General features: G+C 39.8%; 1 protein-coding gene across 1 annotated transcript in view; it reads right to left on the bottom strand.

The window, feature by feature from the left end:
- Positions 1 to 279: 279 nt before the first annotated feature.
- Positions 280 to 17334, bottom strand: part of FREM2 (FRAS1 related extracellular matrix 2) — a gene marked incomplete at both ends in the record, with an annotated part of 147238 nt that continues 130183 nt past the window's right edge. The window contains 8 exons of the mRNA XM_079721954.1: positions 280 to 792; positions 2204 to 2350; positions 2933 to 3120; positions 4267 to 4393; positions 5373 to 5507; positions 5606 to 5733; positions 7250 to 7354; positions 9045 to 9237. Coding sequence (XP_079578080.1) covers positions 280 to 792; positions 2204 to 2350; positions 2933 to 3120; positions 4267 to 4393; positions 5373 to 5507; positions 5606 to 5733; positions 7250 to 7354; positions 9045 to 9237 — 1536 coding nt within the window. The remainder of the gene's footprint in view (positions 793 to 2203; positions 2351 to 2932; positions 3121 to 4266; positions 4394 to 5372; positions 5508 to 5605; positions 5734 to 7249; positions 7355 to 9044; positions 9238 to 17334) is intronic.

The raw sequence follows: 17334 nt of genomic DNA on the forward strand, positions 1-17334 counted from the left end.
TGAGAAATACATTCCTCCCCGTCCATCTATGGCTCTGTGTACATCTGGATACATACTTGATGCCTTCTGGGCAAGAGGAAAGATGTGGTCTATGGTCTGAATTTGTCCTTTGATGCCTGATCGATTGGACGGCACGCAAATCAAAGTTCACTAGTACAGTCAGGTCCTCTGAGCAGCTTTGTCACAGAAGTCCCCAATTCTCTGCTGTTGACAGAAGCATTGGGTTTCTATTGTCTTTTCCTGTGCACTTGAGGAAAAGCTGAATTCCACCTGTGGCCATCAAACCTCTGAGCTGTCGCTGTGGTGGCCCCGCGGGGGCATCATGGGCTCGGTGCTGCCGGAGCCCTTGGGGGTGTCCTTCCTCCTGGTGCTCTTCTTGCCCTGGCGCGTCATCACTGCGATGGCCGTGATGCAGAGTGCGAGGAGCCCCACCGCGACGCCTCCCACCACCATGACCAGGCTGACCTCAGAGGTGGGACGGTTGAGCTCCCGGGGGAGGACGCCGTCAGGAGGAACCCTCCCCTGGGGGATCTGCTTCCTGCTGCTGCGGTCCAGGGCGATGTGCTGGATGTTTGTTCCTCGGTTGTTTTCAGCCCCGATTTCCCACACCAGCGGGGCTGTGCTCCTGATTTCCCTCTTCTTCCGGCTCTTGGTAGTTGCCTGGGGCTTCCCTTTACTCACCAGAGAGTGGTATTGGTACTCCACGCTTCGTTTGCCAAGGCCTCGATTGGCATTGTCTTTTGATCTTACTGTGTAGATGGTGTGTATGTACCATTCTCGACCCAGAGAGACCTAGGAAACACAACTCTATTCATTAGAAAATTAAAGCCTATGCCAACCTAAAAATTCACGACTCTTTGCAAGAGAAACTCATGGCAGAGATAATAATCATTTAACTTAGTCTGCAAAATTCATATCCTTAATATTTTTACACGTGTAGGATGTGCAAGGCTTTGTGTAAAGCACTCTATAAAAAATGCTGTGCAACTCTTAAGGGAGCACGTGGTGGTAAATATTTGGTAAGCTATGACTTGTCAGAGCTGCAGAGAACTCCGGATCACACAGTCTAACTTACTCATTTAAAAGATGAGTGAATGACACAGATATGGAGCATAAACTAGTGGTTACCAGTGGGAAGGGAGGGAGGGGCAATATAAGGGTAGAGGAGTGGGAGTGCAAACTATTGGGTGTAAGACAGGTTACAAGGATGTATTGTACAACATGGGGAATAGAGCCAATATTTTGTAATAACTGTAAATGGAGTGTAACCTTTTAAAAATTGTATAAAAATTAAATAATAAAAAATGAGTAAATGAGAATACATAGCAGTTAAGTGACTTGCCTAAAGTCAAGTCTAAGCTAGTATCAGAGGCAGGACTACAGTTAGACCTTCTGAACCTCAAGACTCTTTTCCAGTATGTCTTGCTGTGTATTTTACACATAAGGCCATAGAAAAGGTCAGTTTTTCTGCTTTTCCAGGGTTTGTGAAAAGAAGGCATTTTCTGATGGCTCTTTGAAGCCTTCAGGATTTAGAAGAGGTCAAGTGCCTTCAGAGTTAACATTAAAAACAAAAACAAAACAAAACAAATCATACTTTAACTTAACTTCCTGTTTGAAAAGATTCAGAAGAACAGACATGCTTTCTCAAGCATCCTTCTTTACGAGGAATAAAGATAACATATTTCTCCAGCCCATCCCGTCTGGATAATTTTCAGTAAACATCCTAAAAGATGCACTTGCTCCCCGCGGAGCGGCTGGGCCCATGAGCCATGGCCGCTGAGCCTGCGCGTCCGGAGCCTGTGCTCCGCAACAGGAGAGGCCACAGGAGTGAGAGGCCCGCGTACCGCAAAAAAAAAAAAAAAAAAAGTCAACCGAAAGGACGTTTCGAACAATAAGAGCAGAGCTCCCAACCATCATATTTAGATTTATATTCTGGACTGAATAAGGGTCTTCATTACATGTAGACTTAAAATAACATGAATACATTAATAAACATAATAATAGCTAACATTTATGGAATGTTCACTCTGAGCCCAGGAGGGTCTGGTGTGGTTCACACGCATTATTTTACTCAAAGTTCACATTAACTCTATGCAATATGACAATTACTGCCTTCTACATGGGAGACATCTGAGGTGCTCAGATGTTAAGTAACTTGCATGTGCTTACACACCTATTGTAAGTGACCTTGTTATTGGCCCACCTGAAAGAGTGGTGTTGAGTCGACTTTAAATCCATCGGATCCAGGCTGATTCACTAACAAGATAGCTTCAGGGTCATCCACTGCCAGTCTGGCATTAAACAGGACATTTCCGAAACTGGTGGCTTGTGTCTCTGGCTGAGCTTTGTCCTTTAGGCAGTAAGGAAAATGAGGCTTGCTGTAGATAATGCCAACTTTTGCAAATGCAGAAAGTTTTCCTATTAGTTTTGTGCAAGTACCAATTACAGTAAGTCCCCTATCTATGAACCTTCAACTTGCGAACTTTCAAAGATGCGAACGTGTATTCGCGTGTCCAATCACGTAAATTAGTTCACGTTTCTGGGGGTACATTGTCATGTGCGTGCATCCTCTACAAGTGGTTGTGCGTTTGTGTACTTTACTGTACAGTACTGTATAGAGTACAGTAGTACAGTATCTTTATTTCAAGCCCAGGATGTCCAGAAACAAGCATAAAAACAGCAGTGACGTAGCTGCTACAGTATAGCTGATTGTGTAAGTTGGGTAACTAGGCTAACTTTGTTGGACTTATGAACAAATTGGACTTACGAACACGCTTTTGGAACAGAACTCATTCATATGTAGGGGACTTACTGTACCATAAAATGCCACCGTTTGGTTTCATTTAAAAAGATGCTATTGTTTTAAAACAGAAGACAAAAACAATTAGCTTTGAGTATCTACCCAGTTCATTGTTTGGGCCAAAGCACTTACCACAATTTTAAATCTATATAAGAGTGAAGGAGAGTCAGCCAAGCAACCATATTCTGCATTCTTTGGATTATACTTGGGAACGTAGCCGTCAGCTCCGGTGCACAGGAACACCTTCTCAATGCTGCAGTAAAAGGAATCACCTAGATTCTGGACAGGATCCACCATGACCCGACCATAAATTGTATCACCTGAAACAGAGACGTGGAAATGTTATTTCTGTTAAGTAATAAGGTATGTCTATGTGACACTGCAAACAGTTCGTGACAATAATGACACTAGAAAGCATTTCCTTCTCTTCCTAATCTGGCATCAAGTGTTGAAGACCTTTTTGCATTAGCTTCAGGATCTGGTCCACTCCCAGGCCTCAGATGAGACCACTTTGCAGACGACCACAAGTACTGGAGATTTATTGACCCTCACATGCTCAGCCTGTAGTGGGAATACCTGAAGGCTTGGCCTATAATTTAACATTCATAACATCCCATTGTGGTTAAAGTCCAGTTTACATAAGTATATTAGTTGGCAAGGTATAGGCAAATCATTATAGAATAACACTAAAAAGGAAAACATCAATAAAAAGTTGAATTAGCTTTATTTGACTTTTAAACATTTTTTAAATTAAAAAAAATTTTACTGAAGTATAGTTGATTTACAACGTTGTGTTAATTTCTGCTGTACAGCAAAGTGACTCAGTTATACATATATATATATATTCTTTTTCATATTCTTTTCCATTATGGTTTATCACAGGATATTGAATATAGCTTCCTGTGCTATACAGTAGGATCTTGTTGTTTATCCATTCTGTATATACTAGTTTGCATCTGCTAATCCCAAACTCTTAATCCTTCCCTCTCCAAACCCAGCTTTATTTGATTTTGAAAGAGGGTTTAAGGAAACTCCCTGGTATTTCATCATCTCTTTCACAGCTACTACTGAACACCTACCATGTGTACAAGGTATTTTGCTAGGTTCTGGGAATATACCACTAAACAAGACAGGCACCAACCCTTGCCCATGAACTATATATTCTCATGTACCTGCAGTATTGGTGTGTATGCAAATTGAAAAAAAAACATTCAAGGAAAAAAATCCAGACTTGTTTCAAAAGTCATTTAGATAAGGGAAATAGAGGTTAACTTCCCCAGAATAAAAACCATCCTGTAACATATATCCAATTTCAGTGACCCCTCCCTGCCAAAATGATAAAGACCCAGTTATAACCTCAAAACCATAAAGGAGGTTATAATTGTCCCCCTCAAACACAATCCCAATAAAGGACAACAGATATAATGGCCAACAGATGAGCAGGCCTCTCATTTGTAAAGTGATACCTTCTGCAAAGGCAACATCACTCTCTTGTCCAAATCCCATGGATCCATCAGACAACCAGAGACTCTTCTTGGAGAGTAGGTACATTTGGGTGTTCAAGCTAAACTCAGCTGCCACTGGATCACTGACCTAAAACCAAGTGGAAAGGCCCTTTTATGTGTTGTCGATGGTTCTGGTGGTGCACAGACACATTATTTGCAGATACACACATGCATTGTACACTGACATAAAGAATGGTAAACACTGCACTAAAATTGTCATGTCCAGCCAGACCAACTTCTTAGGGAATTGTAACACTGACTTTGTCCTTCTTTTTTTTTTTTTTTTTTTTTTTGCGGTACGCGGGCCTCTCACTGTTGTGGCCTCTCCCGTTGCAGAGCACAGACTCCGGACGCGCAGGCTCAGCGGCCATGGCTCACGGGCCCAGCCGCTCTGCGGCATGTGGGATCTTCCCGGACCAGGGCACGAACCCGTGTCCCCTGCATCGGCAGGCAGACTCTCAACCACTGCACCACCAGGGAAGCCCTTGACAATGTCCTTCTTAAGAAGACAAAACTGTCAAGGTTAAATCATTTTTCGAATGGGACTAACTAGCATTGCTTGAGCTCATTTCCACTGGTTTACTGGAATGTATAAGGGACTTGTAAACAGTGGAAGGCCAACATTTAGTAAGAGTTCTGGTGCAAAAGATGCCATCACATTTCTTTTAATACATACTGGCAATAAGGCACTCTAAGGTGGCATGAACTACAGGATATTTATTCTCCTTGATGATCAAGAACAAGATGAAGAAGTACAGAACTCTGGGGAAAATTCTCAAATCTCCAAGGCAGCAAACTCCAGGAGGAGATCAGATCCCATAAGAAAAAAAATAACCCTCGTATACTCTTAAGCTGTGGATTTTATAAACCGAACCCGCAACGAATAAAGGGCAATTCTTTCTTCTTTCCTTCCTCCCTTGTTCCCTTCCTACCTCACTTCCTTTTTTTCTCAGCATGTAAGAATTGAAGTCATTGGGTGAGAAAAAATTTTTTTTTTACGGATAAAAGTAAACTATGACTTTAACAAAGTGGGCTTCTCCATGGGAAAAGAAGTCTAGGAGACACACCTGTTGGAATCGGATGTCAAGGTCAAAAGTGATAGGCTCTCTGGGGTTGCAGCTGACTGGCAGGCGGTACTCCTGGTGTGATGGAGTGGTGCACGGCAGCAGTTTTACGGTATAGGTCCCCGAGTAGTCACGTACCTTTAAGGAGCAGAGAGGACATTCGTGTTTTTCATTTAAAAATCTGAGATGTAGTCAAAGGCAACAGCAAGGGAAAATTAAGAGCCTTAGTCACTTACTGCAAAGTCAGACACAAAGCTCCATTGCTGGACTGGCTGGTTATAGGTTGGTTCACTCCTTATGAGACGCAGGGAAAACATCAGACCTGGGTGATCAACTGACATGATCATGGAGCTGGTGAAGGCCGCTAGAAAAATGCCAAGAACAATAATGATCTAGCGGTTAAAAGAGTGCATAACAGTTTGGAGTTTTCAAAGTGCCTGATGGTCCCTTATTTGCATTTATTCTTATAATAAGCCTGCAAAGTAGCAGGGTTGGTATAATAATCCTCATTTCGTAGTTAAAGAAACTGGACTGAGAGTGATTGTGTGACTCTTCCGGGATCACACAGCTGGGATGTGTGCCTTCTGATTCCTAATGCAGTGCTTTTTCCACTCTATATAATGCTGCCAAAAAATAATTGTACAGAAATGCTCAAATGGTTCAGGGCTACTTTCCAGGGAGGCACGGCCATTCAATAAAGGCTGATGTGAATGCACTCATTATGCACGGAAGCTATGAACAGAACCTCAGACTATTTGCATCCACAGAGCCAGGCACACCCAATTTATAAATGGAGTCTAATTTTAATTAGATTGCCTCAATCATATCTAAACAAAGATTCAGTTTAATAGAAAGGTAGACACGTGGAAGGGAACTGTAAAGACCAGGAAATCCTCATTTTCCGGAACAGTTAATTACAATAAAGCAAAATGATTCTCTTTCGTTCTGTATTTCAGAGCTCAGACTCACAAAAATACAGCAAACTGTCTTTCTCTTCCTGAATTTTCAGCCTTATTCTCTCCGTCCGACCCAGAAAAAAGAAGGACACAGAAGACAGTGTGTGAATTATTTCCCTCTTCCAATCTGACATGAGTTGGCACATCAGTAAAATGTGCAAACCAGTTTAGTAATGCGAAGTCAAAAAAAAATTATTTCTAATGACATGAAATTTTTTATAAAAGCTTAGACACGGGACATTAGTGACTGCCACATTATTGATATTCCAGCACAATCCATCAAATTAGTAAAATTACATAGCTAATACTTAAGATAATTAGTTAACATGTCTGAAACAATTGTAATAGTGAAGTGGCACTTCTGTCTCCATTATAAAGGTTTCTTACAGTACCTAGAAAAGAGTTGTGATCACTGAACAAATGACCTAAAATTCAAATTTTGGGGCAACACATTTGAAGTAGAGAATGGGAATGTTATGGCTATGTTCTCAATCTAAAGGAAAACTCTTAAAATTAACTCAGTAGAGTTTTCTTTTCTTTCTTTTCTTTTCTTTCTTTATTTTTTTGGCCACGCTGTGCGGCTTGCAGGATCTGAGTTGCCCGACCAGGGACTGATCCCAGGTCACGGCAGTGAAAGCTCAGAATCCTAACCACTAGGCCACCAGGGAACTCCAAGTAGAGTTTTCTTTTAAATTTACTTTAACCATTTGGTATTTTCTCTAAAATTCTACAGTGATGATTTTGTAGCTTATAAGACGTAGCTGAGCAATGGTCAAGCCCTCATGTAGATATTTGTACATACATGGTTCGTTTGAAATTAAGGGCTTCAAAGCTCATAAGGAAGCATGCTGAAACATGTGCAAATATGGAACAACTATATCCTTGTTGTGTGGGGAGCAGCTATTTAAGGGTAATGGGGCTTACCGGGATGTGACAGCACAAACAAGCCATGGAACTGAGCCTCTGTCTTGAAGTTCACGACCAAACGCCCCTCTTCACCGATGCGCATGCTAGTTGGGTAGAGAGAACCTATGATGGGATGGGACACAAGCGTGGGAATATTGGTGACCAAGGACTCCTAATGTCTGGGGTTTCTTCCAAAACCAAATTCAGGTTCCTCTCATCTTTTAAGCATTCTAGCCAAAAGGTATTACCAGAAAAATTCTGAGTGATCAGAGAGGCAGAAATATTCTTATTTTGTTTTGCTTTGTTTTCTAACAGGAAAAGCTGTCTAGAAAGCAGGCAGAATAGAATTAGGTCACATGAATGAGGTCCATATGAAATATACAGAGTGATTACAATAGGCCAAGATATTTCTTTTTTTTTTTTTTTTTTCGCGGTATGTGGGCCTCTCACTGTTGTGGCCTCTCCCGTTGCGGAGCACAGGCTCCGGACGCGCAGGCTCAGCGGCCATGGCTCACGGGCCCAGCCGCTCCGCTGCATGTGGGATCTTCCCGGACCGGGGCACGAACCCGTGTCCCCTGCATCAGCAGGCGGACTCTCAACCACTGCGCCACCAGGGAAGCCCCCAAGATATTTCTTAAAGCTTTAGTCTATAGAAATTAAGCTGTAAATTGAGAGACAGGATGAACTGGTCAAATTTTGAAGATTTGGACATGTAGGTGGAAACAAGTTTGTGCTCTGCAGAGTAATCCCAAATGTTATAGGCTTAATGAAAACTCCAAAACTTCCCCAAGAAATTTAGCAAGTTGACCAAAGTTGGCTACAGATAGAAGAAGGAAACATGAGATCCTTATGTAGAAGTTGAGAACCAAGAGATGGATCTGTGTTAAGATTCACTTAATATACATTTCCTAAGGCAAGATATGGAATTAAAACATTTGAAATGATCTAGAATGATTATTTAGGGTGATCATATTACCTTTCACATAGCTTTAAGGTAATTTTAATCTGTTTAAGACAACACACTTTGAGATGTCCTATCAACAGTATTTTCCCTCTGGCTCATAAGAAGTCATGATGGTTAGACATGCATGGAACCTGAACAGCAGTATGTGCCTGAAAAGAAACAGCACTAATTCTACTAATGGATTAATTAGCTTCATGCTTGTGGACTTTGGATTATGATTCTGACATCAAGACTGAAACAAAGTTATACAGATGATTTTGGGGCCCAAATTGTAGTGGCACACACCACCACTGTTCCAAGACATTCAGCTAAAGTATTATAGAATAATAGAATTTTAAAACTGAAAGAATATTAGAAGTCTAGTCTATCTTTCATAAGAAATTGACTGCCAAAGGTCAAGCAATATGTTTGAGATCACCCAGTTAGTTAGCTATAGACCCAGAACTAGAATCCAGGACACAATTTATACTGGGCTTTAAAATGCATCTCCCATTTTGAGAAACAAAAATGTGTAACTTTTTCTCTTGGGTTCATTCCTTACTTTCAATTGGAACTTTCCCTATCCATTTTCTAAAATCTAGAGAGAGAGAGATTGTGTTGAGTAACACATGAATGATTAATCACCTAAAATGGACTCTATATTTAACAGTCACGTATTATGCAAAATTGGATGCATTGATATAATTTAAAGAAGTTTTTCCATGACAGAAATGAAATTATTTTAAAATATTGACTCTAAAAATAAAATACATTGAAAGGTGCTTCTATTATTTTTAGCTGCAGTAAAAATTTCTCTTAAGTCATTCAAATAGGTAAGAAAACTAGCTTTCCAAGTCTCTGTTAACTCACCTTGGAGTTCAGCTTCTGGGGGGCTGACAATTCCATCAGTCCACAAGATGGCAGTGTCGTACACGAAAGTTAGACGAAGCTCTGACTTCAAGTCAAAATGCTGCCAGCCTCCTACCCCAACGGGGGAATGGAACACGTAGGAAACATACAGAGGGACTCGAAGAGTCACATAGGACTGCACTAGGTTTAGGACCTAAAACGATAAAATTATATCTATCAACACGATTCAGTGCTGCTAATTAAACCAGCTTAATTTTGTGCAAGCCATTTTCTCTTTTCACTTATCTGAAGGCTTTGAGTTAATCATTGAGGAAAGGAAATGACAGCATTTATAACACTACTGTCCCCCTCACTTAATTTTGGAGTAATTAAATAGTTATTACTCTACTACTTTCCTTTGCAGCAAAGGATAGGCAGCAGAAATCTTTAAGCTAAAGTACATTATTTTGAGCATACTAAAACAGTGCTTTTTTTTTTGTAGCAGCTTTATTAAGATATAGTTCATATACCATGTAACTCACCTATTTCAAGTGGACAAATCAATGTTATTTAATATATTCAGGGAGTTGTGCAACTTTCACCGCAATCACTTTTAGGACATTTTCATCACTTCCAAGAGAAATTCCATATCCATTAGCAGTCATCCCCTTATTCCATCTTCTCTCCCCAGTCCCTGACAATCACTAGCCTACTTTCTGTCTCTAGGCATTTGCCTATTCTCAACATTTTATATAAATGGAATCACACAATATATGGTCTTTTGTGACAGACTTCCTTCACTTAGCATAATGTTTTCAAGGTTCATCCATAGTGTAGCATGTTTCAATACTTTTATTACTGAATAGCATCCCAGTGTATGCATATACCACATTTTATTTATCCATTCATCAGTTGATGAACATTTGGGGTATTTCCAGCTTTTGCCTATTATGAATAACAGTGCTGAAGTTACTTTTAAATTATTATATAGAGGAAGAAGAGGAAATAAAGCAGGAAAGACCTGGAAGCAAACATATTTAGTAGTGACATGTAACATTTAGGATTACCTGTACTATTTAAGATGGCTCAAAAATAATTAGTTGAAGTGTCTTCTTACAAGTTATACTTTCTTCTTTTGTATTTTGCAGGTGGATTGGGGTCTTCGAGGATAAACTAATAATTATTTATTGAGCATCTACCACTTTTCAGACATCGTGTTAAGTTCACAAATAAAGCTACTCAATATTTTCATTCTTTCCCATAGTTATAGTTATATGTATGTGTGGATGATTGAATGAATGGATAGAGAGATGAAGGATAGAAAGAGAGAGAGAGGAAAGTTAAGACGACTCAAAGAAATAAAGCAAATTTCCCACAGATATTTCCCACTTCCTTCTGGAGTAGCCCTGCCAATAATAGACCCCAGCCTTCGGCCCATGCTTTTTCTTTTCTTTTCTTTTCTTTTTTTTTTGCGGTACGCGGGCCTCTCACTGTTGTGGCCTCTCCCGTTGCGGAGCACAGGCTCCGGACGCGCAGGCTCAGCAGCCATGGCTCACGGGCCCAGCCGCTCCGCGGCATGTGGGATCTTCCCGGACTGGGGCACGAACCTGTGTCCCCTGCATCGGCAGGTGGTCTCTCAACCACTGCGCCACCAGGGAAGCCCGGCCCATGCTTTTTCTACTCTTTCACACTTTATCATATTCCAAACAAAGCTGAGGGTGGTCTTAAGATCACCTAACAGAGGTTATCATCCTTAATTCTCAGAATAGCTCTGCAGAATAGCAGGGAAAATACAACTATCTTCTTTTACACAAGAGGAGACGGGCTGAGGTCAGATCATACTGCTTACAAGTTTGAGTCAGGTTTTCTGATAGGTCTCTTTCTCCTTCCACCCTGAGGCGGCAACAGGAATCACACATGTGAGTTACTGAATAATTTAAAACACGATAGCTCTTATTTACCATTTTGTCATGGGGTTAAATGCAAACTCCTCAAATCACAAAATGACAACCTGAATCACCAACAAAAATATATCAAAAGAAAACCACCCACCAAGCAGATTATTGGATTCTCAGCTGTGTAGTAGCTAACACTCATTATCTCCTAACGTGGTCAGCAGGAGAGGTGCCTTTGCACTGAAGTCCTTTGCGATAGCAGTTTCTAAGGGTCGCTATTCCTGCAGTCACTGAGAAATTGATCTTGAAGTGCAGTTTTAACACCCTGACAGTGTAATGGAGAGTAATTGTCAATCCATATGCCACTGGTAATTAAGATGACTATTTCATCCTGTGGTTTTAATAAACACTCATTAAACAATAGGCTGTAGACATGGATTTCCAATTACACTTTCTAGGTGCTAAAAATAAATTTGCCAACGTTACATTCTATCCATCAGATGTTACTGAGTGTGCTATCTTGGAGAGAACTATTAACATTCACATCCTGGGAACAAGTTACTTGGCTCCCTAATTCTTACTTGATTTCATTTGATCCTCCTGCTAACCTAGAGTTTGATCATTTCTGCACATCGGCATCTTATTGCATTTTCTTGTTCACCACAGCCAGGTCTTTTTGTCTGCTTAGAATCTCTGTCTAAAGGAATTGGAGCCTAAATGGGACTAGGTAGATCACCCAGGTCACTTACCTGTTCGTTCCTGTAAAATTGAAGAACACAGTGCAATCAATGTAACCCCTACAGCGGTCCTTAACCTTTTTGGCACCAGGGACCTGTTTCGTGGAAGACAATTTTTCCTCGGAAGGGGGGGCGCGGGGGGATGGCTCCGGCGGTAATGCGAGTGGTGGGGAGCGGTGGGGAGGAGATGAAGCTTCACTCGCTCACTCCGCCGCTCACCTCCTGCTGTGTGGCCAGGGTCCTAACGGTACCGGTCCGCGGCCCGGGGGTGGGGGACCCCTGCTTTACATGCCATCTTAATGAACCCTTCATTTTCTTTCAGCCTATTCCACAGGACTTTTTAAAGTATTTGTTTATACTTAAAGAAATGTATGTTAAATCTGGTATACTGCTCTTAAAGAAACTGTGACATGATGAGTGAGTTTACACGTCCTTACTGATTTGTTTCTTCAACAAACTCTATGGGATATTGTTGAGGAAAATTGCAGTAGTTTTTTGTTTTAATTTTATTTTTGGCTGCTTTTGGGTCTTCGTTGCTGCGCGCGGGCTTTCTCTAGTTGCGGTGAGCTGGGGCTACTCTTCATTGTGGTGCGCGGGCTTCTCATTGCAGTGGCTTCTCTTGTTGCGGAGCACGGGCTCTAGGCATGCGGGCTTCAGTAGCTGTGGCTTGCGGGCTCTAGAGTGGAGGCTCAGTAGTTGTGGCGCACGGGCTTAGTTGCTCCGTGGCATGTGGGATCTTCCCGGGCCAGGGCTCAAACCCGTGTCCCCTGCATTGACAGGCAGGTTCTTAACCATTGCGCCACCAGGGAAGCCCAAATTGCAAGTAGTTTTAATTCTTCACTTATTTTGGACTTGTAGCTGAAGCTATTCAATTTACATATTATCTTATAGATATTTAAAAATTCGTATAGAGGTAGGCAATATAGGTATATAACTAATAAAAACTAATCCAGATTTACTTTGTTCCTTTGCAGCTTTCACTTGAGCAAGGCACTATTTTACACGTGTTGAACTTAAGCCACAGAGAAGGTAATTGGCTTGCCCAAGATTATTCAGTACATTCAGGACTAACACTCAAGTATCTAGACCAGCACTGTTCAAAGGGATCATAACGTGAGCCACACATGTAATTTTAAATCTTCCAGTAGCCATATTTCAAAAAGTAAAGAGAAGCATGTGAAACCAATTTTGACAATAGTTTACTTAACCCAATATGTCAAGCCTATTGCATTTTAATATGCCATCAATATAAAATAACTTTAATGTAATATTTTACTTTTTTTTTTTTTTTTTTGTACTAAGTCTTTGAAATCTGGTATGTATTTAACATGCACAGCATATCCCAATTCGGACTAGCCCCATTTTGAATGCTCAGTGGCTACACATGGCTAATGGCTACCATATTGGACAGCACAGATTAGACTCTTCTACCTAAGGTCTTTCAATTAGACCACACATATTGAAAACAACAATCTTTTCAAAATATTTGATAGTCATGCATCTACCTTACTTTACGTAGGACAAGTGATTTGTGCTTACTTCAAAGATTGAAAACTGAGCCAGAGCCATTAGAACCTTAGCTGAGGACAACCACTGGTGGGGATTTCCCATTGGTTGGAATTTCTTTCTGTTGCTACTTTTGTTGCCAGATGTATGTCTATATCATCAAGACAGCAGTGTTTGTGAATGTGTAAAGAAGGCTCATAGATCTCAATAGCTTGAAGTCTCATTAAAGTGTGTACTTAGCAACTCAGTGGAAGACATTGTTTTAACAAGTTAGAATTCTTAGCCAAGGTCTCTGAGTAATAGCAGTCTACACATCCAGGAACATTTGGAAGGAAACTGGCTTCTTTCCAGTTACAAGCCTTTCTGAAGGACTGTGATATCAGAGATGCACAAGGGACCTTGGAATGAGGGAGGGTCAATACTGGTCCACAAATTCTTTAGGATTAAGGACAACTCTATGGGATATTTACAGTATAGAATTATAAACAATCTAAATGACCAGTCATAGAAGAATATTTAAATAATTATGATGGCACAGAAACAAGGTGAAATATGTAGTAATCAAAAATCATTTATGTGAAGAATTTTCCTTGTCATGGGAAAAGGATCACAATATGTTAAGTTAAAAAGCAGTATACAAAATGGTATGGATAATATTATGCTGCTACTATTAAAAATGTGTATGTATATTGAAAAGAGACTGGATAATATTTTGCTTCTACTATTAAAAATGTGTATGTATATTGAAAAGAGACTAGAAAATATGTCTGTGTAGAGTGATAGTGGGATAATGAGTGAATTCTTTTTTATACTTTTTTAGTTTCCCAGCTTTCCATGGTAATATCTCTTTTTTTTTTTTTTTTTTTTTTTTTTTTTTTTTTTTGCGGTATGCGGGCCTCTCACTGTTGTGGCCTCTCCCGTTGCGGAGCACAGGCTCCGGACGCGCAGGCTCAGCGGCCACGGCTCACGGGTCTAGCCGCTCCGCGGCACGCGGGATCTTCCCGGACCGGGGCACGAACCCGCGTCCCCTGCATCGGCAGGCGGACTCTCAACCACTGCGCCACCAGGGAAGCCCTCCATGGTAATATCTTTACTTTCATTAATCAAAAAACCTACACCATTAAAAATATTAATTGACAAAATAGGAACAACATACTTCATGAAAGTTATACATTTTGGATTCTTCTTGCCATTTCTTGCAGAATGATTAAGAGTGGCTTACATCTTAAAAAAAAAAAAAAGAGTAAATCAGTGTACTAAGTAGAAAATAACGGAATGGAAAGAGATGACTTCTAAAGTATACTCTAGCCCCAAGGTCTATGTTTCTAAATCAAACACATAGTTTTTTTTAAAAAAGGAAAATTATTCCACTAACCAAGGAACTAAGAAAAAATATGTATACTTTCCCCAAATCATGCTATGTCTTCTCATGAGTAAATTACAATTTCATATGATTGGAGTTGAACTTTTGTAACTTAGTCACGCTCCTTGAATGATGTTATCAGTTGCTGTTTACCTAACAAGGTGAGAGTTAAGATTCTGACTTTTTAACATCAATAGTCAGGCTGATGAAAGATGAAATGAACTGAAGTTCTTTAGTTTTAAGAGAAGTTGTTTTCAAGAGAAAAATCACCAAAAATATCCAATAGTTTAAAAACTTAGTTTAACATTAATGACTATTGTGCATCACAAGTGTTTTTCATTGTGTACCCAAACAATTTAAAATTTTATTTATAAAACACAGGTCACACAAAAAGGTGGAGCAGAATAATTTATTTTATTTATCTCTATTTTTCTTTTCCTGCTATATCTGTCTTTACATTTTAGAAAGTAACTATTAGGAGTGATTTTAGTGGCGAATATCATTAGAGAAACTCCAAGTTTCTTTTTCTTGGCAAGTAAAATTGTTAACCTTTATAAGAGCAAGTATTCAACTCCTATAACTCGACTTGGAAGGAGTTTAAGGTTTAATGGTCCCTGGCACAGAGTAGGTGTTCATTGATTATTTCTTTAATGAATGAATGGGCAACGAACAAGATGGAAAAAGCATAACTGGTCTTAATATCAGCTAAAGCTAGTTGCAGTCAAACTGCATAAAACTTAATAAAACTTCATTTATTAACTTCACTTATCTGCTGTTAACAGATAATTATCTTGGATATTTCAGGTGATCCCTTCAGTTTGGTAACTCTCTGTTATAAGTGAAATAATTTGAATATGGGAGGTTAGAGAAGGCAGAAATCTTTAAGAGGGTGTTAGAAACCTCTTTTTAATCACAAAATAAAATGCAGGGACCTGGCAATATTTCCAGGCAGTAGCTTTAGCTACTAAGAACACTAAAGATAAAAATCGGTTTGTCATCATGTTGTTCCTGGCAGAAGCAATTACCAGTTAGAAAAATCTGTTTGCATAGTGATTACCTTGATCTAAGGTGGCACGTCTAGAAACGGACCAGAAGAGGGAAAGACACATCTATTAGCTGCTTGGCCAGGGCGGTATGGAATTGGCAGAGGACAAATAGACCTGGGGTTATTTCTGTTCTTGTACAAAGAACAGAGGAAAAAGTTTATTTGCCTTTCTTGCAATTTCATCTGTGACCATAACCATTCCTCACATTCGCCCTATTAAATGACATTTAATTCACTCAATTAAATGTCCAGATAAGTATCATGATGTGGTTAAGAGCATAGGCTTACAAACGAATTGAATTGGGACACGTTATTTGAATTCTCTTTGCTTCAGCATCTCCAAAAATGGAGACAAAATTCATATTTGTCTCATAGTGTTGTTTTGAGGACAGAATTAGTGGAAATATGTAAAGTACTTACACACGATGACAGGCATATAGTAAATATTAAATAAATGTTAGCTATTACTATTAGTAGTAGTAGTAATATTATTAGATATTTTCTCTTCTCTAGAACCTAAATCTTGTGAGGAAAATTAAGAAAATATCTCAAAGAGTTATTTTTCCTTTACTTTAATATGTATTTTCTTCTCCCTCACCTACATTTAAATAATGTTATGTGTCAGGGGAGGTGAGGATATAGGAGAATATCTCAATAACTAGAGAAGTAGAAGTTCAAACCCAAGAAAGTAGGGGAAAATGAGATAGCCATCTCTGAGCTTCACTCTAAGAGAGTGAGCAATACGCTTTATTAGATGGTATTGCAATTCCATTTACACTGAGGCTTTAAGAATTTTGTCACAAGAACCTGAAATTTCAATGATTTACACTGAATCTGGTCACCTCTCTTATGTTGATCATTATGCTTATGTTACTACATTTATTTTCAACAATGTGAAAGCAGAAAAATCCTTTCAGAAGAAACTCATATAACCAGCTGGCCATCTTACTCCTCAAGGTAACACAAGCCAGTTGGGAACTGGATGGTTCAGTAATTCTTATATTGCACTCTCTCTTCTCCCTAAGTAGAAAGTAACACAAAGCGTTCAGGCAGGTAAAACTTCACTGAACCCGGCAGTTGCCAGTTTTCACCTAGTGGAGTAAAACAGTCGATAGCTCAACTACGGAAGCAGGGTAATAACTTCTCTAGTTAGCAGTTGTAATGGGAAAAAAAACCCTGAACTTAACTAAATAGAGGAACAGTGATTTTAAAACTCCAGTGAAGTAAAATTAATTTAGCTGAGCATTTTATAGTGAGGATTGGCTGGAGAGACGGATTTGCATTCAAAATGCCCTTGATACATCAGAAAAGTGGGCAGATATAGGCTTAAGTAGCATAAGGTTTAAGTAGGATAAGTGCAGGGTTTTCACTAGGGAAGCCTGTCTGGGTTGCTCGTATGAAAGACAGAAAATTACTGCCATTTGCAGAGAAGATAGAAAACATTCTTGAGGCTAAAAAGTGACCACAAACTAGACGACACCCACAGAGAAGCTTCATGGTATGAAGTGCTTTTTAACAAAGAAGACCCAGAACTACAATATACTCCTATTACTGTGTCCCATTTTGCTTATGCCAATAGAGCCTGTGACTTCAGCAAGATCTTGAGAGAAGAGCATCCAGAAAGAAAACAGGAATGATTTAATAATGGATTGAAAACAGGCTCTGGGAGGAACGGCCAAAGGAATGGAGATATTTGACCTACAAAGGAAGAGGCTGACGTAGATGTGTTAATATGAGTCTTTATTCTGGGAATAGGACCTCTTTT

The sequence above is a fragment of the Hyperoodon ampullatus genome (assembly GCF_949752795.1).
Source record: "Hyperoodon ampullatus genome assembly, chromosome: 16".
In the NCBI taxonomy this organism is placed as follows: domain Eukaryota; kingdom Metazoa; phylum Chordata; class Mammalia; order Artiodactyla; family Ziphiidae; genus Hyperoodon; species Hyperoodon ampullatus.